We start from the raw sequence: 26,412 nt of genomic DNA on the forward strand, positions 1-26,412 counted from the left end.
AAGAAAAACTTTGACCTATTTATAGTTTTTGTTCATGGCACTTTACTACTCTAATGGGAAACTGGTGATGAAAAATAGGTCAATGGAGACAAGAAGGATATAAAAATATTAGACCAAATGAAAGGACACTGATGAGTCATGGGGTTTGTGGAATATAGCTCACTTGTGCCAAGAAGATTTCTTTGTTGAAGATGTCCTACCATTGTGACACACGGTAATAAAGGGGAGAAAAATGAAAGGACAGAAAATATCTAGCCCATCTTAACTGTTTAGTCAAAGCACCAGCATGCAAATGATTCTGGTGGTGGGTGGCAATGACCAGGGTACAGCAGGGATCTAAGGATGCTTTAGGACCTTTCTACTTGGGGACACTGATATGGACCTGTCCCCAGGAATTGCTTCCCCATTCTCTAAGTTTTGTATCTCAGAGGACAGATGGCATTCAAAATGTAGGCAAATCAGGCAAAAGCCAAACCAGTTTCCCAGTTTAGCCCAACTTCAACCACACTTACTCATTGCATGTCACCCCAGCCTCAGATGCTCCCTTTATCTCCTACAGAAGTCATATGTGCACTGCTCCCTCAAAAAAAAAAGAGGTTCTTTTAGGCCAAAACTGTCAATTAGCATGGCGCTGCCAGGAAGTGCTTTCTCTAACTTGATCTCTCTGTCATTCTACTTACAGCCAATTCAAAGACTAAAAGAGCGACCAGAGAACACTTAGGACAGGAAGGCAGCACACTTGCTAGCTTTGTGGCCTTCCAGTGTTTTTGGAGCGCCTGACGGAATAAGACCCACTGTCAGCATGGTGGCATGTGTCCAGCTTCCGCCAGTGCCCATCATTCCTAGACAGAGTCTGTCCACCCCTGCTCTTCCCCTGTTGGGAAGCACAGCTCTGGGAGGCCCTGTCCTTGCACCCTCTGCCCAGTCCAAGACATCAGAGGGAAATGGAGAGGCCTCTGTACGGGGGAACCTGGAGACCTACTGTGGTGTGTCAGCCAGGTTTCCCCTGACACCCCAAGTTCTGACTGCTCCAGGTCTCCCCACAAAGGGAGTACTTCACAGCAGCAGCTTCCCCACCTCCACCCCCCCCCCCCCCCCACTAAGGAGCCCTGAGGAGATACATAAGCTGAAGTGTTCAGTGCTCCCTTCTCTTGGGAGAAGGCCCAGACCCACATCTGCCTGTGCCACTGTCTGCGTGTGGAAGCAAATTTCAAGGGAAGCGTTCAAAGCTCAGGAGCTCCTGGTCATAGTCAATCACCCCTGGGGATGTATCCTGTGAACCTATTTTTATTACAGGATTCACCTCAATCACCAACTCCCGTAGAAGTGAAGTTCTTCTCTAAGGAAATGCCATAGAACCAGGAAAGCGATGTTGGCACGTACACTTTGAGGCAATTTCTCACTGTTACCTAAAAATAAAACAGCACAACTTCTAAACCATCTCTGAAAAAAAATTTTTTTTTCAGCCAATTGCAGGCAAAAGTGGGAAGCCATAGGAATTTGCCATCTGTTGCCCTGTCCTATCTTTTTATTTTTGCATTTTTTCCCCTTGCCCTAGGGATTGGAATCTCCTGTTCTCAAATTGTCTCTGCCAAATCCGGATTCTTTTTTTTTTTTAATAGATCAAGTCTTGTTAGTCTTTTTGTAGTTTTAAAAAATTTATTTAATTTATTTTATTATTTATTTATTTTGGCTGTGCCGGGTCTTAGTTGCAGCATGCATGCGGGATCTGGTTCCCAACCCAGGGTTCGAACCTGGGCCCCCTGCATTGGGAGCAAGGAGTCTTACCCACTGGACCACCAGGGAAGTCCCTGGAAAGATTCTGATGTTGGTCATTTATGCTTTTAATTCCTACAGTACTCTTTAGACTACTGAGATAATTTCAATGTCGTTGGTCTCCAACACTTGAGCTGTGGCCACCAGAGTAAAAGAGAAAGCCCAGATGATAACAGAATAATTCTAAATTGCAAAATTCTTAAAAGAAAAGCCTCAGAAAAGAGCTGTTTTAGCAGGAAATTTTAAAAAATACATCAGTTTTCGGGACTTCCCTGGTGGCACAGTGGTTAAGAATCCGCCTGCCAATGCAGGGGACCTGGGCCGGTAAGATCCCACATGCTGCAGAGCAACTAAGCCCATGCGCCACAACTACTGAAGCCCACGCGCCTAGAGAAGCCACCGCAATGAGAAGCCCACGCACTGCAACGAAGAGTAGCCCCTGCTCGCTGCAACAAGAGAAAGCCCACACTCAGCAATGAAGACGCAACACAGCCAAAGATAAATAAATTAAAATAAATATATTTTAAAAAATAGAATAAAATAAAAATACATCAGTTTTCTTCTCAGTTAAATCAAACAGAGTCTCCTTCAAGTGGAAATAGCTGCACTGACAACATATCTTCAGAGAGTGAATTGGTAGAGATGATAAAGGAGTGAGCATGAATTAGAAACTAAACTATGCCACCTACGCAGACGGCTGGAATTGAAAACCTGCAGCAACTACTCAATTTGATAACGGTACAACTGACAGAGATTCACTCAAAAATTTTAGTGGTGCTTGTCTGCAGCAAATGAAATGAAAAACTTAGAGCTGACTCAAAGGAGGAAGCTAACCTACTCAATAAAACAAAAGTTGATCGTCTGTTAGACAGCTTCTGTTGCAGAAGGTAAAACTATCCTGTTTGGACAAGGTTGAAAGGACAAAGCATATGTCTTGATAGAAACCTTTCTATGAACTGGTTGCACAAATCTTGAAACTGGAAGAAAGAAGAATGATGTTAAATACATCAAAATGAGGATTTGGTTATTAAAACTTAATATATGATCAAGCAGCATTTTATGGGCTTAGAGCAGTGGTGTGCTGGCAAATGTTTAACTGGCTCTCTGGAAGGATAAAGCTCCAATATGTGGTTTTTGCCATGACATCACTAAATACAGAGTTGTGAAGAGGTGTGCAGCAGCACACCATAGATAGTATTTCCTCCATACAGATAGATAAGAGTCAGCATAAACATCCTCAAGAGCATAGATAATAGTACAGTAATTAGGAAGTGTTGAATTGAGTTTAGAGTACTTATTACCTATGTTTTAATTTTTTTAATTGATTTATTTTTTTACAATTAATTAATTTAATTTATTTATTTTTGGTTGCAATGCGGTGCACAGGCTTCTCATTGCGGTGGCTTCTCTTGTTGCAGAGCCCGGGATCTAAGCCCGCAGGCTTCAGTAGTTGTGGCTCACAGGGTCTAGAGCGCAGGCTCAGTAGTTGTGGCGCATGGGTTTAGTTGCCCCGCGGCATGTGGGATCTTCCTGGACCAGGGCTCGAACCCGTGTTCCCTTCATTGGCAGGCGGATTCTTAACCACTGCGCCACCAGGGAAGCCCTACCTTTGTTTTTAATATAATTTATTTAATTGTAAGTTTATATAATTCAATTTTAAATAATGGCCATGTTTAAAAACCAGCTCACAAAATCCCTAAAAAATTAATGAGCAACTCCAGCACACCACTAGGCATGAAGATTAAATCAAAATGCAAAAAGCAGACACAAGGGAATCTTGCAGTACCAGAATGACTATATTATTGTATTTCTAGACATAACACAGAAACATTAAGTTGAAAAATGAAAGTGGAAATAGAAATCCTAGTGCTTACAAATGTAAAGTACCACAGGAACTTTTCTATACTGTACTGCATGTAGGAAAGCATGTGTATTAATAAAGAATCCAGAAGAAGAAAGTAAAAGGAAATACACAGATGGGGCTGTCATCACCAAAGCATGTGTTAGAATGTGATGAAGAAATAGGAGAAAAGGAAGAAAAACATGCAGCTGGGCAAATACAGAGCAACCTGAAAGATTTAATGCAGCCCTTTCGTAATTTGGAATAATTTTTTGTACTTCAGAGTCTTAGACATCACAAAAGCTCTTGGAGTAAGAAACAAAAATTTTAAATGTAAGTTAATTCACTTGCTTTATAGACTTGCTGAGTTTCAAGGGAGACTGAGAGGAGAAAACATTTTCAAAATCCAAGTTAAGGAGCTGGGAAAACAATCACTTTCACTTTTTTCCTACACTGCAATCTTCCACTCTGAAAAATAGGTTAGCATTTGAAGGGGATCAGGATGTGCCACCCCCAAATATGCCACATTGGCACACAGATTATTTTGAGCTGAAGGCAACTGAGAAGAAAAAGCTACAGGAAAGGGCTTCCCTGGTGGCGCATTGGTTGAGAGTCCGCCTGCCGATGCAGGGGACAAGGGTTCGTGCCCCGGTCTGGGAAGATCTCACATGCTGTGGAGCGGCTGGGCCCGTGAGCCATGGCCGCTGAGCCTGGGCATCCGGAGCCTGTGCTCCGCAACGGGAGAGGCCACAACAGTGAGAGGCCCGCGTAACGTAAAAAAAAAAAAAAAGCTACAGGAAAGTTCTCTGCCTTCCCCTTTCCTGCCTGAAAGCAGGCTATAAATTTCCCTTTAGGAAGGTGTGTCCCCACTGTACCAGGAAGAGAAGAACACTCTTATCATCAGAGACTAGGAGTCAACACTGAGATGAGTTTGCCTAAACAAACTTTATTAAAATAACCCTTATCTTCCATTAGTCCTCCAATACATTTTCTAGTCACTTCTCTACAATTTATTGTCCTTTGAACCTCAAATCCCCTTTTCCTTTGTTAAAATGGTAATATATGACCCCAAGTCTAGACACTTCTTTAATTTTTCTGTGAACTCCTGTGCACATAAAAAACTAATAAATTTGTATTCCTTCTCTCCTGTTAACTCTGTCTTTTGTCAGTTAAATTCAGACCCCATTCATGAAACAAACCTAAGACAGTAGAGGAAAAATTTTCCTCCTCCACACAGTAATGGTAACTCAGTGCCTTTCAAAGGTTGTCTAAAGGCTTAACTGTGCTTACTTGATAACAGATGCACAGCCCATCACTAATATCCATTCTCTTTCCATGGCTGACATCACTAATCAAGCAGGGTATCTTTTCCCACTGAGCAAAATGTGGTCTCACGATCTCAACCCAGTAGACCAAGCTGCCATACAAGGTGCAACCTACTAGCCAATTCTGGCTCAGGCACGTCATCAAAAAGACCTTGAATAAATGAAGATCTGCTAAAAAGTAAAAACAACAGAAATTTCATGTGGTTATAAGAAACACACAGAAATAATCTAATCTACTACTGCAGAAAGTAATCAACTGCTTAAAGTCAAACTTACAGCTGCAGGGACTTCAAAACCAAAAGCTGCTGTTGCACTAATTGCAAAATTTTCATCTAATACACAAGGGCTTGGAATAGATCCTAATGGTTATTTTATCTCCATTAAAGGCAATTGGATAAGCAGGCCATTAACAGTAGATTCAGCTTCTGTGCTTGTGCCCAACGGGAAACATTTATATTTCAAGGCTTTAAAAAATTTACCATCATTTAGACATAGTCAATAGATAATTGGTGAGGCTGATGCAGTAATAAATGCTTAATAGATAAATCTTCCCCATCTGTAATTCTTTAATAACAGGGATAGATTTCAGTGTACAGATTTCTAAAATACAACAGTCCTCCAAGGTCATTTTCTATTCTAATATCCTTTCGACAATGAATACAATTTTTAATTCATGCAGACTTATAATTCTCTCACAATTTGATTATATTTTATCAGTTTGGGTGATTTCAATTAAACAAAATAGGAAAGATAGAAAATAGAGACCAAAGCCCAAAACTTTCAAAGTTTTTTGTTTTTAAATGCAAAGAATGATAAAGAATCAGATTTGCTGTAAAATAGATAGCTAGTGGGAAGCAGCCACATAGCACAGGGAGATTAGCTCTGTGCTTTGTGACCACCTAGAGGGGTGGGATAGAGGGCAGGAGTGAGACGCAAGAGAGAGGAGATATGGGGATATATGTATATGTATAGCTGACTCACTTTGTTATAAAGCAGAAACTAACACACCATTGTAAAGCAATTATACTCCAATAAAGATGTTAAAAAAAAAAGAATCAGATTTGTTGCACGAGGACTCAATTGTTAGGTAATTAATAAATAGTCAGAAAACTTTCAAGAACAGTGACCAAAAATGGGTCCGTTTTCATCCAAGTTCCCACAAATCACTTCTGAGAATGCTTTCAAGTCAATCTGAACAAAAGTAACCTCCTTTCTTAAAGAAGAAAAAGAAAAAATATTTACAATTATCACAAGAGCATAGGCATTATCACACTAACATAAAGCAAATGAAAGTCAGAAAGAATGAAGAAAAAGTATGGAGAACATGGCTCAAAAGAGTATTCATAAAAGAGGACTTGAAATAAATGTTTCTTTGCCCAAATAAACGTAAATACAGTGGAGCAGATTTGTTGGTTTTGTAGTGAAGACAGGAACAAGCTGTGGTGTCCCAAGCTCTGTTCCTTCTGGAGGCGTCATTATCGGCAGACCCTCTGTAAAGCTAAATATGGGTCAGAAGGGTTAAAATATTGTCAAAGGTTCTGCCACGTAGGAATCTAGAAAAATAGTACAGATGAACTTATTTGCAAAGCAGAAATAGAGTCACAGATGTAGAAAACAAACTTACGGTTACCAAGGCAGGTAAGGAGGGGGGGTGGGATGGATGAATTCGGAGATTGGGATTGACATATATATATACTACTATATATAAAATAGATAACTAATAAGAACCTACTGTATATAGCACAGGAAACTCTACCCAGTGCTATGTGGTGACCTAAATGGGAAGGAAATCTAAAAAAGAGTGGATATATGTATATGTATAACTGATTTACTTTGCTGCACAGCAGAAACTAACACAATATTGTAAAGCAACTATACTCCAATAAAAGTTAATAATAATAATTTTTTTTCTGCTATATAATTTGAAAGTGAGTTCTCTAAAAAAACAATTATTCCCTCCCAAATGGTTAATCTGTTTCCAACACACCACACATGCAACACACACAGACACACACACACACAGGAGAGAAAACTTAAAAACTCAAACAGAAGGAAACTCTGAGAACAAATGGACATAATAAACATTTTTGGTTTAAAAACTTAAGGAATGCTTAAGTTTATTAAATGACATTTTACCCCATAGAGAAATTTTGACTCAGGAAGGTAAAGTTAGTGGAAAAGAAACAAAAATGAACCATACAGATCCATATTACTCCTTAACTAAGGTGGGAAATTACTTATCTCTGTATTAACAAAGATAAAATACCTAATCAGAGAAAAACAGTCATTATGATCAAAACAGATTTATCATGAATAAGCACTGGTGGATAATATATGAAAAATTTTAGTCCATTACTATTAATTGCACAAAATGCCCATGTTAATTAGCTACTTATAAAGGGCATTCCTTTAAACATTTTGTAAGAAAAAGGCCTTCTGAAGGGATAATGAATGTTCTATGTAAGTCATACATAAAACCAAGCAATCATATGCCTATGCCCCTAGATTTCATAGTGAAGACAGGAAAAAGACGGCTGCCCTCTCTCATTTTCTTAAGGGCTCATCATTATAACCCCAGGGATGGCTGGGAGAAATCATCCAAGATCATTCTACATGATGACCCATGAACTCTGCCTTCTTGAAGGGAAGCTATAATGCAACCCATTCCATGGAATGCAAGTTCTTTATAATTTTTGAAGTCTCAGGCTTCAAAATTAATTACATGCAATTATTATTTGGTCAATGTCCCTAATTCTGTTAAATTTGTAATTACTCAAAGCAGATATTGACATCTTTGAAACAATGGGACAGAAGTTCTCAGGTTTCTAATTTGAATATGAACAAGTAAATAGAATTCATTTATCTAGTCAGTATTTATGGACTGCCCTCTATATGCCAAGCATTGATCTAGGCACTGGGATTCAGATATGAACAAGACAATTTTCCTGCCCTCACAGGGCTTAATTTCATTCTTGGAGGTGTAGAGACACAAACATTTGTAGACAGTGATTGGTGTTACAAAGTGAATAAAACTGTGTGATAGGATGGAGGTTACTGGTGTATTGGCTGTTAGGGCTGTCCTTCAATCCCTGTCTCATTCCCACCCCACCTTGCTTCTGCTTCATTCCTCTCTGCAGTGAACTTTCTCCACCTCTCTGTTCCATATCTGGTGTAGACGGCTACTCCACAGCCCTCCAGTTCACATCTTCCTGGTTTAAGAAGCTGGAAGAGAATACGAATATAAATTCCTGGAGCAGAGAATTTGGCCCATCTTGGGTCAGGGGTGCAACCCCTAGTCCAATCAACTACTATAGTCAAGACAGGAACATTTAGAAAAGAAAAGATAAAGTTTACTTGCAAAGAGTACAAGGGAACAGCCTTTCCAGATTAAAACAAAAACAAAAAAACCCACACAAATATTTAAAGGAAAAGAAACTCAAATTACAAAGATTATGACAGTTACACTTGTCTGCTCATGGTGGGAAAACAGCAACTTTCCCACATGACTATCAGTTTCACAAAGGTCATGATGTATCTTTAGATAGCAGCATGGCAAAAATCAGGGACAAAATTATTTTGGCTAGGGAGTCCAGGTTTACAGGAAATAGTTAAGGCTTTATTACTGGAGATCAGAACCAGTCAGAATGACTCCATTTTTTTGGGTTTATCTCAGGGTGCAAAGCTTTGTCTTGAATTTGATATATAGTGCTCAGTTATACTGGAAGCAAGACCAAGTGTCAGCTTTTGTATCTACAATTCACAAGCTACAAACATGGCAGCCAGGGCCCATCCCCAGCTAAAGGAGGCAGTTAAGGGGGTTGCTCTGAGCTGAAAAGACTTCCAAAAAAAAATGTTTACTGCTGCCTGGGCATGCTAAGCCAGGTTAAGCCTAATTACATAGCCACAGAAGACTATACTGCAGATTTCTAAGTCTTCACATTTGACTAGTACTTTCTATAAAACACCTTTACATGCCTACTTTTTAAAATAAGTACTTATTTGGCTGTGCTGGGTCTTAGTTGCGGCATGCCTGCGGGATGTAGTTCCCTGATCAGGGATCGAACCCAGGCACCCCGCATTGGGAGCGCAGGGTCTTAACCACTGCACCACCAGGGAAGTCCCTCATGCCTATTCATACAGTCAATCCTCAAAACTCTGTTAAGAAAGAATACTAGTTAAAACTTATTAAGCACTTAAGATATGTGCCATCAGTTCTTGAGCATTTACAAGCATTGTTCTCACACCTTTACATATATTAACTCCTAGGAATTCACTTAATCCCCATAATATTCCTATGAACATAAGGTACGATTACTATCTCATTTTACAGGTAATGAAATTGAGGCACACAGGGGTTAAGTAATTTGCCCACAGTCACACAGCTTAAAAGTGGTGTAGTTGGAATCTGACCCCAAGTAACCCAGCTCTAGAGTCCATGCTTTTACTCACTGTTCTACATCAGGGGTCCCCAACCCCTGGGCCATGGACCGGTACTGGTCCGTGGCCTGTCAGGAACCGGGCCGCACAGCAGAGGGTGATTGGCAGGTGAGCGAGGGAAGCTCCATCGGCCACTCCCCATTGCTCCCCATCGCTCGCATTACTGCCTGAACCTTCCCCCCACTGCCGCCCCCATCTGTGGAAAAACTCTTCCACGAAACCGGTCCCTGGTGCCAAAAATTTGGGGACCGCGATTCTACACAGCCTCTCTAGAAATGAATGTTATTCCAATTTTACAGATGAAGAAATAATCAGTACTCAGAGAGTAAGGTACTTGCTGAAGGTCAGTAATAGGATAAGTGACCTCAAGTCACCTGAGTCTAGTGACCTAGAATAAGCTGAGATTTTAAATCCAGTCCTTTGACTTTAAGCCAGGTTTCTTTCAATACTAACAATAACAGCAGCAGCAACAACAGTTGACAATTATACAGGGCCTACCACGTGCCAGGCACTGTTCTATATACTTTACATACGTAACTAATTTAACCCACAGCTCTAAGACATAGATACTATTATTAGTCTCATTTCACAGAGGAGGAAATTGAGGCATACAGAGGTTAAATAACTTGCTCAAGGCCATACAGCTGGAAAGTGGCAGAGTCAGGATTCAAACTCAGGCAGTCTGTCTCCAGAATCTAGACTCCTAACCACGTCTTACACTGCCTCTTCATGCTCTACAACTATCTTCCTCAGCAGGATCAGTAAGGGAAAAGACGGAGGTGAAGGACACTAACATTTACTGGTTATACTTTCACATGCGATTCACTGCCCCTCCCTCTCAGGCCTGTTCCCACTGAAGGATTATACTCTGCATTCACATTAGTTTGGCCATTGAAATGTGAATGAAAGTGATGCCACTTCTAAGCAGAAGTTCTAAGAGCCATCGTGAGGTTCTGCCACCTCTCTTTTCCCTTTGCCAAGAGACCTGCCTGTCCGAGGAAGAACCTGTTTCTTCAGTGTTGGTCTTGGAATGACGATTTGGAGCAGAGTACAGATGACATGTTAAGGACATGAACATGAACATGAACAAGAAGTATCCTTGGGAGACTTCTCTGGTGGCGCAGTGGTTAAGAATCCGCCTGCCAACGCAGGGGACACGGGTTTGATCCCTTGTCCGGGAAGATCCCACATGCTGCAGAGCAACCAAGCCCATGCGCCACAACTACTGAGTCCATGCGCCACAACTACTGAAGTCCATGTGCCCTAGAGGCTGTGCTCCATGACAAGAGAAGCCACCACAACAAGAAACCCGGGCACCACAATGAAGAGTAGCCCTGCTCGCCGCAACTAGAGAAAGCCCGTGTGCAGCAACAAAGACCCAACACAGCCAAAATAAAAATAAAAAAAGAAAAAGAAAAAAGAAAAAGAAATATGGTTCAAGAAAACAAAAGTATGCAGCATCCCATGATCTCCACTTCCTGGTATTCATGCCTGTGTGTAATCCCCTCCCAAGAGTGGGCAGGACCTGATTTGTTTCTAACCAATTGACTACAGCATGGTGATGAATGTCACTCTTGTGATTATATTACTTTAATTTTATTTATTTTTGGCTGCACTGGGTCTTCATTGATGTGTGCGGCTTTCTCTAGGTGTGGCGAGCGGGGGCTGCTCTTCATTGTGGTGCCCGGGCTTCTCACTGTGGTGGCTTCTCTTGTTGCAAAGCACGGGCTCTAGGCACATGGGCTTCAGTAGTTGTGGCTTGCAGGATTAGTTGTGACGAGGCATGTGGGATCTTCCCAGACCAGGGATCGAACTATGTCCCCTCATTGGCAGGCAAATCCTTGACCACTGAGCCACCAGGGAAGTCCCTACATTACTTCGTATAAAACACAGTCTTGCTGGCTGACTGGGGCTAGAGCTTTCCCTTGCTGGCTTGATGAAGTCAGCAAGCATATTGAGGGAGCCCATGAGGCAAGGAACTAGGGGTGACCATTAGTTGCTGAGGGCAGACTTCCGCCAACTGCCAGTAAGAAACTGAAGCCCTCAGTTCTACAACTGTAAGGAAATGAATTCTACCAACAACCTGAATGAGTGCTGGAAGGTGATTCTCCTCCAGTTGAGCCTGCAGATGAGAATACAGCCTGGCTGCCACCTTGATTGCGGCCTTGGGACCAAAAGCAGAGGACCTAGTTAAGCTGTGCTCTGACTCCTGACCCAAAGACAAGGGAGATAATAAATGTGTGTTATTTTAAGCCACTAAATTTGTGGTAATTTGTAGTGCAGTATAGAAACCTAGGTAATACTTAAGCTTTTATTCAGCTCATCCTGCTTTTAAACAGGCTAACCATTTTTGCTGCCAAACAGTTGCCTACAATTTTGTTTTACAGGCTTTATTTATGCAACCTCATTTTGGGTCTAGAACATGAGGGTAAAAAAGAATCAGAAAGTTCCACTCCATGTCCACCACAGCAACTAGTTTGCATCTCACCTTCTCCCTGATACTAGGCAACAAGTTATTTCACAGGGTATTAGCATGAAATGTCACAGAGAGGTGACAGAACTTGTTAAGACTCATAAAATGGTGAGTTTTACCCCTTTAGATATCCCACTAGATTCAGAGAATAATACACTTATTTAAATAAATCTAGAATTAAAAGCCAGAGCTGAAAAAAGACTAGCAAAGTAGATACTGGAACTCACTTGTTTACATTCTCACAGTAGAAAAACATAATTACAAAGTGGTCTCATGCTTTTGTAAGGGGCAAAATCAAGAGTAACATAAAACTGTAGCAAGGTCAATGTTTAAGCTTTTTCAAACTAAAACAACTAGTCACGGTTGCTTAGAGTGAATATGGAAAAACCTATGTCTAGACAAAATGAGTCAATCCGCAGGAAGGGAAACCACATTTAAGATAGATATGTGACATACCTTAATGTATGGAAACATTTTTTTTTTTTTTTTTTTTTTTTTGCGGTACGCGGGCCTCTCACTGTTGTGGCCTCTCCTGTTGCGGAGCACAGGCTCCGGACGCGCAGGCTCAGCGGCCATGGCTCACGGGCCCAGCCGCTCCGCAGCATGTGGGATCTTCCCGGACCGGGGCACGAACCCATGTCCCCTGCATCGGCAGGCGGACTCTCAACTACTGAGCCACCAGGGAAGCCCTCTCTGGAAACATTTTAATTTTAATTTTGAAAGGTTATAGAAAATCCTAAAGTTTCTGAGTTGTAGACATAGAAAAACTGCAACAATAACTTTAGAGTTTCTGGAAGGGAAGCAAGTCACTAACCCACAAAAGGCACAATTTGATAAAATAACTTGCATTAAAATAAAACCATTCAAAGGATGTAATGTAGTTGTAAACAGATATTTTCTTTAGATAAATATCTTCTATTTGGTTAGCAGGGCAGATTCCTCAAAACAAACAAACAAAACAAAAACCAAACAAACAAAAAACCCCACAGTTTGATTAGGTTCACTAGTAAAGAACTAGTCTACGTTAATAGAATAATGTGTTTCATTAAAGCTATTTGAAAAGGATTAAGTTTTCATTTTCCAAAATTGCAGTAGGAAACCAGTTTAAAGGTCAGAGCTTGCTCAGTTTTCCCCTTAATTCCAAGGCTCAAATTTGCTCTGGAGTAAGATTATTTCATTACTCATTTACTATTTCTTAAGATCCATCCCCACCACTGAAGGCTGAATTGCCCAAAGGCTCAGTTCTTGGCTGCCTTCTCTCTACACTCACTGCCCGTAAGAACTTATCCTACTGGGTGGACTTCAATTCCATCTCTATACTATTTTTTCCAACCCTAATGAGCTCCAAACTGTCTACTGAACATCTATCTATTTGTATAAATCCATCTACTTGGGTCTCAGATTTAGCAAGCCTAACACACAACTCTAGATCTCACCCCAAACCTGCTCCTCCCGCCTTCCCCCAGGAGTTGATTCTTGTCGTGCTCTTCTACTCCCCAGACACGTGCAATTCATCAACGAACCCTCTCAGCTCTACCTGTAAAACGTGTCCCAAATCCTACCACTCTAGACACCTCCACCCCTACAGTGTGGTCCGAACTACATCTGCTTTTGCTTAGATGGGGGCAAGAGCTTCCTACCTAGTCCCCCGGCTTTCTTTCTTAGCCTCCTCCCCATAGACAATTCTCGACCTAGTGGAGAAAGTAATCTATGAATACAAATAAGATCTAATCACTCCTCTGGTTAATGCAAGCTCCTTTCCAGAAGCTACAAAGCATTTGACATTGTCTTATGTACTTGTTTACTGTTTTCTCCTCCAGAACGTAAGTTATATGAGGAAGGGACTTTGTCTCATTCATATCCCCAGTGCCTACAAGCAGTACTCAGCACATTATACACTCAGTAAATATTCATTGAATGAATTAATACGTTTTGCTGTAACAGTAAAGATTTTGGTTCTGATGAACATTATGAGGCCCTTACCTGGCTGCAAAAAAAAAAAAAAAAAAAAATTTCGGGCTTCCCTGGTGGCGCAGTGGTTGAGAGTCCGCCTGCTGATGCAGGCGACACGGGTTCATGCCCCGGTCCGGGAAGATCCCACATGCCGCGGAGCGGCTGGGCCCGTGAGCCATGGCCGCTGAGCCTGGGCGTCCGGAGCCTGTGCTCCGCAACGGGAGAGGCCACAACAGTGAGAGGCCCATGTACCGCAAAACAAACAAACAAAACCAACTTTCAAACAAGGGTTTGATCTTCTCTCAGCATAATTTCAAAGTAGTAACTTAAGACTGTAAAATGTGAGCTGTTACTTTTACCTTTTGTAGTAACCTTGGATGATTATTCTTTTCTTTCCAATGTGCTAGAGGTGTAAACTATGCTTGAATCAAACTTCAAATAAGGACAAATATGTTTTGTGCTTCATGACTGCTCCACTGTTGTAGCTCTCAATACATGGAAATAGCCTTTAATGTGAGGGCTGACAAATGGGCAGAGGAAAGAACATGTGCAAAAGCAAAGTGAGAAATGAAAAAGCAGGATATATGCCATGATAGCAAATATCTTGGTATGGATCTAAAATATACTTGAAGGGAGCTAAACTAGAGAGTGGTAGAGCACAAAGAGTCTTATCCACATGGCTAAGGGCTCCAATCTGCATTTCAGAAAGCTTATTGTGGTGAACATGGAGGATGGCCTGCAGACGCAGCAACCAACTGGAGGTGCAGAGACCAGTTTAGGAGGCTCCAGAAGCAATCCAGGCAAAGACAAACAAACAAAACCCCAAAAGACTAGAGCTATCTTAGGAAGTGTCCGTTTGGGCTCCAGGCTGGACTGTGCAGCTTCGAGGCCTTCTTGTGTCTTCTCTACTCCAAGCCAGCCTGAGTGACTGCACTTTGGCAAACTATCACTGATTCTGCAGATGTTTCTTTCTGAAGATCTTTGGTATTCCATTACTTCTGGAAGTATTATTCTTACTCCTGACACATTTTTCCTTATCCTTGTAACATTAGCCTGACATGTTCACTACGTGGTGTCAAGTTTGGGAAAACTTCACACGGTCTGAGCTGGTCCAGTAATAATCATGTGGTTCTCTGACGGCAGATGCCATCTCAGGATGGCGTGGCAGCGGCGGGACTAGGCAGGGGCGTGGTGCAGTATTCACGGGTGCTCTGTAACACACAGCCATCTCCCCTTTCAAGACATGTGAAGATACTTCTTTCAAAAGTCTGTGCCCCTTAGTGGACTGCTCAAATTATTCCTGAAGCCAGGAGGCAGATGATATACATAATGCCCCAACTCTTGCTGTCTTGCCTTTAAGAAAGCCTACTTCTTTAAATAGAAATCATTGTGAAGAAAGAACTTCAATGCTCAATTTAGAAACATCCAAACCCTTCTCCAACTTCCGCTTTTGCTCCAATTAGCCCCCTCCGTTCTTATGGAATCCTAATTATTGGCTTTAAATGATAAGATTGCTGTTATCATGCAGTTATAGCAAAGTTCTTTTAGTAAGAGAAGGGCTCCTTTCCACACTTCTTCTGCCTCATCTTGTACAAAGACTACTACTCTCAAAATCTAAAAAAGGGAACCATGACCAGGGATTAAGTGAACATAATATCTATTTTTATTACGAAAACATTAAATTTTGACACACTGCTTCATTGCTTTTTAAAAATCTATTATCTGACTTAAACCTATTCAGCAAAAATGCCAATAAATTATATAAACCATGGTTTGGATCTTTTTAAAACTAGGAACATAACAGGTATTATAATAATCAAACAATACTACTAATTCTGAGCTGTATGAGCTGTTAACTTGTAATCTGTTTTAATGTTTAGCTTAAAAATAAAACCAAAACCAAACACATGCTGATACACTGTTGCAGAAGTTTCTCAGAAACACCCTCCTCTTCACTGTGTGCTAATATCCTTCTTCTTCACTGAGGTACAGAATGCAGCCATATCAAGTGTCAAGGCACTCATTCTAAACTGTCCTATCCTGCTCACCTTAGGAGTCAACACTGGATGGAGGGCTGATGATATATTATCCCCCAGAATAATGCTATCTTGCCTTTAAGTAAATCCATTCCTTTAAAAGGAAATCATTAGCTAAGAACTCCAATACTGAATTTAGAAACAATGATTCCAACACACATTAAATCAATCGTGTTAGTATTTAAAGTCACAAATTCTGAAAAGTAAAAATAGCAGACAAATACAGAACTTATATAAACAACCAATGAACTAAAGGCAAAGAGCATTGCCACCACATGCCTGAAAATATTATATTTTTGGTGTCTGAAGCTCTTTGCAAATTATATTTTGGGATAGTCCAGTTCAATAAAAGATGTGTGTTCTACATAAAGTTAGAATAACAGGATTATCAACATGGGTGGTGGCTTCATTTTAAAAATACATCAATAGTTGTATTAGTGAATGTCTGCCACTTGGTTTCTAAATCTTTACTTTCTGTGGAGGCAAACCAAAGCACTGTCTTAAGACTCCGTCTTCAAAGTTACAATGTAACCCCTATCACTCCTAGAGACTGTAAAGCTAGATATGACCCTGTTCCTTGCTGTCATCTTCATCTTCATCATCCTCATCATCTTGGTCTCCGGATTCAAGTTCATCCTCTTCTTCAACCTAAAGGGAAAATATACATTTAACATTGAGGATTTGCTCACTTCACATTCAACACATAATGATATCTACTCTGTTGATAAATTCTTTACTCCAGAAATTAAAGTAGATTACAGGCCATCTGATTTCCTTGATTTAATGTTCAAGGCTCCCTGTCATTTTTAGCATGACACGAGATACATAGGTTAACTTGCTGCCACATGGCTACACCTCTCTACACACAAACCTGAATCAACACGGCAAAAGAGGACGACACATTTGGATAGTGAGAGTCTTGTTACCACAGAAGCAATCAAATCAATTCACTTTCTAGGCTCAGAGCCCCAAAGAGAACAGTTAACAAACGCTGGAAACTGCATCTAATCTGTGTCTTAAGTCAATTCACTGAATACCATAAGAGCAGTGCAGATGATACCACGTTCACGTACCTACAGATCTCTGCCTGTAGTATCGATATATAGGCACAACATTCCCATGTCACAGTACAATATTTAAAAATACATCATAAAGAAACACAATATAAATCATTTTTGGAAACACTGCAATCTTACTGGATGACCAAGTTCCTTGAGTTTATTCTTTAATGAAAATATTTTCTGATCCTGATCAGCCAACAGCACCAAGAGATCATCTTGTTCTTTTTTAGAATCTGTAATGTCCACCTCAAGCTTGTTTTTCTCATTTTGTAAAATGGCAATGGTACTGTTAGATGAATCCAGCTGCTCTTTAATAGCGGTTCTTTCCTCAGACAGAGCTTTAATTTCACTCTAGGAAAAGAAAGGTGAAAATCACTAATCTAAAATTAGTATTCACTCTCCTAGGGTTTTAACAAATATGTTCTTTCTTTGATAAAGTGCTGCACTTGTCTAGTCTGAAGAATTTGGGGTTAGGGGTTGGGGGAACAGGAGGTTTAAAACACACACACACACACATACACTCATCTAGTAACATGAGAATTTATGTTAGGCTATATATCAAAGATGCTTACTGTGAAAAATAGAGTTTAACAACCAAAAATAGTTTTAATTACCTATTCCTCAAAAAATCCTACGATTTCAGATAATCAGAGGATAAATAAAGACATAAAACGTTTTATAGCAAAAGCCTGGTTAGCATCAAAATTAGAACTCAAGTTTAAAAATAAAATTCTATCCAACTTCACACATACAATTAAATGGAAAAGAAAAATAGCTTCAAGTAAAATCAATGGTTTAAAAATAAAATAATCTGACCACAATCCAAAAGGCAAAATCACACATTATCTTCCTTTTTCCATGTTTTAATTCCTACCTTTTTTTTTTTTATTACTGTTACCTCATTCCTTTCTTCATGTTATCTATTTTGATTTCTCTGTCACACAAAAGGCTGGCAGGATTTAATATGCCTGTGTTCCTCAGTCTATGGAAAACCTACAGGTGGCCTGTGTATTAGCCAAATCTATACTCCTTGTTTCTTACTGTCATTAAAGATTGATAAGCAAACTTAACTATTTTTTACTCTTACTAAAATCTATGTTTTTACTTTCAAAGTACATTCATATACATTCTTATTTTATATATTTAATACCACTATTTGAAATGGCATTTAAAAATCTTCACTTGTGGGACTTCCCTGGTGGTACAGTGGTTAAGAATCTGCCTGCCAATGCAGGGGACACGGGTTTGATCCCTGGTCTGGGAAGATCCCACATGCCGCGGAGCAACTAAGCCGGTGTGCCATAACTACTGAGCCTGAGCTCTATAGCCTACAAGCCACAACTACTGAGCCTGTGTGCTGCAACTACTGAAGCCCACGTGCCTAGAGCCCGTGCTCTGCAACAAGAGAAGCCACCGCAATGAGAAGCCTGTGCACCGCAACAAAGAGTAGCCCCCACTCACTGCAACTAGAGAAAGCCCGTGCGCAGCAACGAAGACCCAACACAGCCCAAACAAACAAAACAAAACAAAAACCCTTCAGTTGTGCCACCTTTAGTCATCCAAATAGGAATGGACGTATTGTGAGATAAAATTACACTCTATTAACTTTCTTCATAAATCTAAGAATTTGAGAAATTAAGTGAAATAAAATCAAATTTCCTGGAGTTCATTTCATATAACATGCAGTGAATAAAAGTTTCACCAAAACCAACCTTTAATTCTTTAGTTTCTTGTAATAATGCTGACAGTCTTCCTTCTACATCAGTAGTTTTTGTAGCTATTACAGTTTCACTCTCTCCTGGTACAGGAACTGATTTTGCCTGAAAGTAGAAATTGGAAAAAAAAATGTTTCTTTACAGTTACAATCAAAATGAAATCCCAAAGATGATTTAATTTTCTAGCTATTTTGAAATTTTCTTTCCAATAATGGAAAGTCTAATTCTTTATGTATTTACCCACAATAAAGTGCTCTCCCTACATAGATAAGTTGCCCCTTCAGTGGAGTGGGAGGCTGAGTCAGGAGTGGCGTGGCATCAGCTCTCATCAGAGTAGGAGGAAGGCTGGGTTAAGCAAATACCTTAAACTGTGGAAGGGGCTTTGGAACAGTAGAGGCTAAAAGAATTTTGAGGTTCATGTTAGACAAAGCCTAAATTAGCTTGAAGAGACTGTTGATGGAAATATGGACATTAAAGGTAATTCCAGTAAGGGCTCATAAAGCTTTCTATAGAGAAAGCTTCTATGGTCTTCGAGAAAACATATATCACCATGAACAGAATGTTGGTAGAAGTATGGGTGTTAAAGGTTTTGGTGAGCTCTCAGAGATGAGGAACATGTTATTGGAAAGTGGAGGAAAGGTGATCCTTATTATATAAAATGTGGCAAAGAACTTAGCTGAATTGTGTTCTAGTGTTGTGAAAAGCAGAACTTGTGAGTGATGAACTATTTAGCTGAGGAAACCTCTAACCAAAGCATTAAAGGTGTGGCCTGGTTTCTCCTTGATGCTTATAGTAAAATGTGAGAGGACAGAGATAAACTGAAGGAGGAACTGTTAAGAAAAGGGAATCAGAACTTGAAGATTTAGAAGATTCTCAGCCTATCCCTATTGCAATAAATGACAAAGCGTGTTCTAGTGAAACATCAAGGGTGTGGCTGGACAACCATTTGTGAAGCGGTTACTCGTGTGACACATGGACGCAATCAACCATCTCTGTAGAAGCTGGAATAGAAATGTGGTTCCCCAAGAGGGATCCAGGAGGACCTTGCCTGATGGCTTGGAACGCTGTGAATTGCATGGGTCACCAACAAGGTTTTTGACAATTTTATACCAGCAGAAAACCTGCCAGGTTAGACTGAAGGAGACAAAGATGGGGTGAAATATAAAATACCAACAAAATGAACCGTAAATAACTGATTAAACTGACCTGGTGAGTCTGACTATAGTATGGCTGTCCTCATGGCCAAGAAGCCCAAGGGACTGGAACTCTGGCTAATGGATAACCTGAATGGAAGGTGCTATCTGACAAATTTGCTTCTTTTCCATAGTGGCTGAAAAATAACCTTTCAACCTTGTGTTTACTACCTTTGAGAACAAAAAAAAAATTAACTTACAAATGCTTCTGTTTTCTGTAACAGCTCCTGCTTTTCTGTCTGTAGTTTGGTGATCTCCAAAGACTGTGAGTTTAACTGAGACTTTAATGCTGCCAGTTCCTAAGAGACAAAAATAGTTAAGTTGTAACACTAAATAGCATTAATTTCATCAAGGAAATGTCTATTTACAGGAAGAAATAAAAAATTATTTCCTTTCTTGGCCCTTCTCTCTAAAATCACAACTTCCAAGTTTTAAAATTTAAGTGGAAGAACTATTCTTGAATTTGGTGGGTTCAAGATGGAGAATTAAACGTGTAGATTAAACATGTTCACCTCTGCTTCCTTGTGAGATCCAATGTAAAAAATTATAAAGGGAGGGAGGAAGGGAAAGAGAAAGGAAGGTGGGAAGGAGGTAGGGAGAGAGGGATGGAGGAAGGGTGGGCAGGAGGGAGAAACCCACAAGGACAGAAAGTAATAGAAAAGAGCAATAAATTGGGGAATTTCAGAAAGCAAACGACAGTGGTAACTGACTCAGCACACGTGAGAGGCTGAAACGTAGGCTGACCTTTTAGAAAGCCATGCTGCTACCTGACTTACAATGTGTAACTACCAAAGGGCCTGGGGTGTTTTGGAAAGTGTGAGTAAAAATGGAGTCAAAAACAGCAGGGTTGGTTGAAAGCCGGCTTAGGAATAGACCACCAAATCCCTGTCTTAATCTCATGCATCAGGTAACTTTCCCTTTTCTCCTGGTGGAAGACTAAAGGTATATTATTTGAAAAGGGCAAAACACGATGGTTTTAGACTAGGGGGCCACCAAACATAGACGAAAGCATTAGACTTCCCTAGCGGTCCAGTGGTTAAGACTCCACGCTCCCAATGCAGGGGGCACAGGTTCGAGCCCTGGTTGGGGAACTAAGATCCTGCATGCCACACAGTGCAGCCAAAAAAAAAAAAAGTACTGTAGTGAAAGTGGCAGAATTAATTGAAAGTTTATATTTTATAGATGTTGAAATTTCCAAACTTCTTGCTCTCCCCCCACCCCCCACCAGAAAAAGTACAGGAAAATAAAGCAATTGTAACAGTGGTTCTCCACTAGGGGCTATCTTCCCCCACGATATCTGGCAGTGTCTGGAGATATTGTGGTAAGTAGTGAGATGCTGTCATGTAAAAAGCTTTTTTATTCTCTTAAAACTTTCTATCATGTACATACATGCCTTTTCTTTGATTGCTTTTTTTTCAGTTATCAAAATGAGTCATGTAAATATGGAAATTATGAACCTTTTTATACCATATTTTACTACATATTATAAAAAACAAAACTGTCATTTAAAATATATCTTTGGGGCACTTCCCTGCTGGTGCAGTGGGTAAGACTCTGCAATCCCAATGCAGGGGGCCCGGGGTTTGATCCCTGGTCAGGGAACTAGATCCCACATGCATGCCACAACTAAGGAGCCCGCCTGCCACAACTAAGGAGCCTGTGTGCCACAACTAAGGAGCACGCGTGCCACAACTAAGACCTGGCGCAACCAAATAAATAAATAAATAATATTAAAAATATATCTTTGGGAAACACAAAAAGTAAAAATTTTTACTTGGGATTTACAAACTAAGGGTATATATTAATAAATTAATTCCCTTTAATATTAATATAGTTCCAGAATAAAATCAAAATAGATATTACTCTTCCTCACAAGAACAAAACATTATGGACACATATTGGAGAGTTGTAAATCGTTAATGACAAATTATTATTATTTTTAAATAATATAATTTAAGTAGACTGTAGAATCTACTCTGGGGTACAAAGACACTATCAAAATAAGACATTTTGTTTCTCTCTGTCCGGTCATTCCCATCAGATCAGACATGTCAGTGGGTGAGGACCAGCTGGCTACTGGACGGAGAAGGAAGTTAGTCCTAGCTTGGCCAGGCTGTTCACTTCTTTCTTTAGTATCACTTTTTTTTTTTTTTAAAGAAACATATATTCCTTTTATAAGAAAGGAAGGAAGGAGGGGAGGAAGGAAGGAGGGGAGGATGGAAGGAAGAAAAGGCTTATTTGCTTTTGTAAACAATATAAATTACTACAGCAGAAAAAGTTTATTTTGCTTTTTAGCTAGAGTCATCTAATTGAGATATACACAAGTTTACTTCCTGTTTTTCCCTTTTCCAATTCTAAAAACTAACATTTTTGTGGATAGAATGACTTAAATGCCCAATACATTTCACCAACCAGTTATCATGAAAATTAGGCATAAGACTTTATATCTTCATATTTGTGGCTTATAAATATATTTAAAGTTTCCTTAATTGTTAGTTTACTGATAATCTATAAATAATCTGGGTAAGATGCTGAGATCTGTTAAAAAGAACATCACTGAAAAATAAAAACACAATATAAAGCAAAATACCATTAATGTATAATTAAAACAGCTTCTGGATTTTCAAATGGCTGTCTTCACTATCAAGTTTTGCTTACACCTGACAAAGCAGTTCTAGATTAATGGAACTGCAGTGCTGGTATGCTATTATAATTAAAACAAGACGAAACAGAGCTTGGATCAAGCTGAAAAATGACCTGTTTTAATTCTGCAATTTGTTCAGAATCTCTTGCCGAAGCTGTCGCTGGAGACTGTTCATTTGTGCCAGGTGATGGTTGGGACGATTTCTACAAAGAGCATAGAAATAAACTATGAAATAAATTCAGTTTAAAGAGGCAGAAAAAACCCAAAACTGTACACATATAAGCTATGTCTGGTGTATGTTTACCAAAAAATTTCACATTGACATTTTAAATTTTATACCCAAAATAACATTTCAACATAGCACATATTACAAATTTTCCATAGCTAATAAATTTATACTCATACCAAGTAATTTATTAAATCTAGGCACTTAACTGAGGTCATATGAAGAAAGAACATAAAAGCAGGTATTTATTGAGTGATTTCCATGTATTAAAAGAACCTTATACAGGGCTTCTCTGGTGGCAAAATGGTTAAGAATCTGCCAATGCAGGGGACATGGGTTCGAGCCCTGGTCTGGGAAGATCCCACATGCCACGGAGCACCTCAGCCCGTGCGTCACAACTACTGATCCTGCACTCTAAAGTCCACGAACCACAACTACTGGGCCCGCATGCCACAACTACTGAAGCCCGTACGCCTAGAGCCCGTGCTCCCTGACAAGAGAAGCCACCGCAATGAGAAGCCCGTGCACTACAACGAAGACTAGCCCCTGCTCGCTGCAACCAGAGAAAGCCCGCACACAGCAATGAAGACCCAACGCAGCCGAAAGTAAAAAAATAAAAATTCTTAAAGAAATGAATAAAATCTATCTTTAAAAAAAAATCAATAAAAGAGCTTTTAACAGAGTATCTCATTTAATTCTCACAGCAATGAGACAGATATCACCACCACCATTTTATAGCTCAGGAAACAAGTTTAAAGAGGTTAACTAAGTTGCTCAAATTCAGTTAACTAGGAAGCACTGAAGCTTTAGACAGTCTGACACCAGAGCTCATATTCTAAAACCTTAATATGATACTGTAGCTTAAGGGATCCAGAAAAATAAACAAGTTGGATAATGAGAATTATTCTTGACTTCTTGTTTAAAAAATGTTAACATTCACTTACCAAATTTTCAATGAAAGAGTCCTTTTCAGCCAGTTGGCTTTGTAAAAGCTCCTGATTACTTTTTAATTCTTCTATCTCTTCTCGCAACCTACCAATTTCTTCTGGCTGAATACCATTCATCTGAGTCCCATCACTGTAAGAACCTTGATGCTGATTGTCTTTTCCTATTAGACAGGCATAAAATTTGAAAAGCCAGCACGAAACTTTTCATTTTTTGAACTGATGATTCAAGTATAAAATAAATACATACTTTCCTTAATAATTACTTTGGCAGGATTTTTGCAAGCACATTTCATCTTTGCAAAATAGTGTTTTGTTTTGTTTTTTTCCAGCCACGCCGCAGGTGCGGCATGTAGGATTTTAGTTCCCTGACCAGGGATTCCAATGCCCCCTACATTGGGAGCATGGAGTCTTAACCACTGGACTGCCAGGGAAGTTCTGAAAAACAGTGTATTGATAAAAACAATGATACTTTCAGGGTTTCTGGGAAGAAAAAGAGCATAGTCTTAAGACTAAACTGCATGGTTTAGTGATCTAAGACTAAGAATTACAGTAGTTTACCTCTTGCACTGTTGGTGGGAATGTAAATTGATATAGCCACTATGGAGAACAGCATGGAGGTTCCTTAAAAAACTAAAAATAGAACTACCATACGACCCAGCAATCCCACTACTGGGCATATACCCTGAGAAAACCATAATTCAAAAAGGGTCATGTACCAAAATGTTCACTGCAGCTCTATTTACAATAGCCAGGACATGGAAGCAACCTAAGTGTCCATCAACAGATGAATGGATGAAGAAGATGTGGCACATATATACAATGGAATATTACTCAGCCATAAAAAGAAACGAAATTCAGTTATTTGTAGTGAGGTGGATGGACCTAGAGTCTGTCATACAGAGTGAAGTAAGTCAGAAAGAGAAAAACAAATACCATATGATATGGAATCAAAAAAAAAAAAAAAAAAGGTCATGAAGAACCTAGGGGCAAGACGGGAATAAAGACACAGACCTAACTAGAGAATGGACTTGAGGATACGGGGAGGGGGAAGGGTAAGCTAGGACAAATATATACACTAATATATACAAATATATACACTACCAAACGTAAAACAGATAGCTAGTGGGAAGCAGCCGCATAGCACAGGGAGATCAGCTCGGTGCTTTGTGACCCCCTAGAGGGGTGGGATAGGGAGGGTGGGAGGGAGATGCAAGAGGGAAGAGATATGGGGACATATGTATATGTATAACTGTTTCACTTTGTTATAAAGCAGAAACTAACACACCATTGTAAAGCAATTATACTCCAATAAAGATGTTTAAAAAAAAAAAAGAATTACAGTAGTTGAAATTCCAATTCTATCAATTAATATAAGAGAAAATAAAATCCTTTAAAAAATCTTCACAGGGCACTTCCCTGGTGGTCCAGGGGCTAATACCCTGCGCTCCCAATGCAGGGGGCCGAGGTTCGACCCCTGGTCAGGGAACTAGATCCCACATGTCACAACTAAGAGTTCGCATGCCACAGCTAAAGATCCCACATGCAGCAACTAAGACCCAGTGTGGCCAAATAAATAAATAAATATTTCTAAAAAAAACTTCACAAAGGAATAGCTTTCTATATAGACTAAAAGAGCTGACAATCTGAAAATTTTGGTCACCTTCATATAAATAAAATTAACTATATTTCTAAGTAGCTAGCATTCCAATCATAAGCAGTGTAGAATGAGACTATTTACAAGCATTTGAGCTCCTAGCATGTGCCAGGCACTGAACTAGAATTTTATATATATTATTTCATTTAATTCTCAGATGACACAGGTGCTACTATCAGCTCCGTTTTGCAGATAAGAAAATGAAAAGGTTAGACCAGTCAACTGGCTGGCTCAACTGGCTAGACATTAGAATCACCTGGGGAGCTTGTAATTAATAATCACTGATGCCTGGACCCAACCCCCAACTAATTAAATTAGAAACCTCAGTGGGGTTTCAGTATTGGTGTTAAAAAAATAAAAATCTCAGGGGATCTTAATGTATAGGTAGCTAAGGTTGAGAATCAATGGATCAGATAATCAAACAGAGCAGAGAGCTTGGACTTCAAACTCTGACTTGACTTACATGTTTGTCACAGTGATTAATTTAAGGTTACAGAAAGACTAGTCCACAAGAATAATCTGTCTGACTTTGTCCAGCTCCTGGGGACACTACAACAGGAATGGCTAGCTACACTTACCTAGCTGTACTTTAAGAAGATTATACTGATCCTTGTGTTGCTGAATCTGAGATACTTGCTGTGTGACTGCTGTCTGGAGCTGTTCGTTTTGACATTTTAACGTAGAAATGTGCTGCTTCAATTCCTCAAGTTGCAGATCCTGTGAACCAAAACATAATTGAAGTGTTTTAAATTCAGACTAGTTAGCATTAAGAGGATGAACAAATTAAAAATTAGAGATTATTTTGGGTGAGGATGTTAAACTACTCAATATTTCCAAAAGCATTCAATAATTAAGCAATAACACATTAATATATGCACCAAAGCCAATTAACATGCAGCAGAACTGTAAGATTTCAAGGCCCCATTATATGGCGCAGTCTGAAATCTCACTGTAATTTTGGTTTGGGGGTGGGGGGAGGTCAATTTTAAAAACTTCATTTTATGGTCCATCAAACTATTTAAGATATTTATACCAAATTATTTAAGAAGCTTAATATATGTATATATATATATATATGTATATACCTCTGTTACTTTTAACATTAAAAGACAATCATATAATAGAACATTTA

At 39.6% G+C, this 26,412-nt stretch overlaps 1 protein-coding gene across 8 annotated transcripts in view; it reads right to left on the reverse strand.

Annotated features, from left to right (window-relative positions):
• Nucleotides 1–15,453: 15,453 nt before the first annotated feature.
• Nucleotides 15,454–26,412, reverse strand: part of USO1 (USO1 vesicle transport factor) — a gene marked incomplete at its 5' end in the record, with an annotated part of 90,737 nt that continues 79,778 nt past the window's right edge. For 6 of the 8 annotated variants that reach the window (XM_079713988.1, XM_079713987.1, XM_079713986.1 and 3 more), the window contains 7 exons: nt 15,454–16,488; nt 17,037–17,252; nt 18,614–18,721; nt 20,010–20,108; nt 22,567–22,656; nt 23,624–23,787; nt 25,859–25,997. In XM_079713988.1, coding sequence (XP_079570114.1) covers nt 16,399–16,488; nt 17,037–17,252; nt 18,614–18,721; nt 20,010–20,108; nt 22,567–22,656; nt 23,624–23,787; nt 25,859–25,997 — 906 coding nt within the window. In that variant the 3' untranslated portion in view covers nt 15,454–16,398. The remainder of the gene's footprint in view (nt 16,489–17,036; nt 17,253–18,613; nt 18,722–20,009; nt 20,109–22,566; nt 22,657–23,623; nt 23,788–25,858; nt 25,998–26,412) is intronic. The other 2 variants (XM_079713991.1, XM_079713992.1) reach the window with 2 other exon arrangements.

This window comes from Hyperoodon ampullatus, assembly GCF_949752795.1.
Source record: "Hyperoodon ampullatus genome assembly, chromosome: 1".
Classification (NCBI taxonomy): domain Eukaryota; kingdom Metazoa; phylum Chordata; class Mammalia; order Artiodactyla; family Ziphiidae; genus Hyperoodon; species Hyperoodon ampullatus.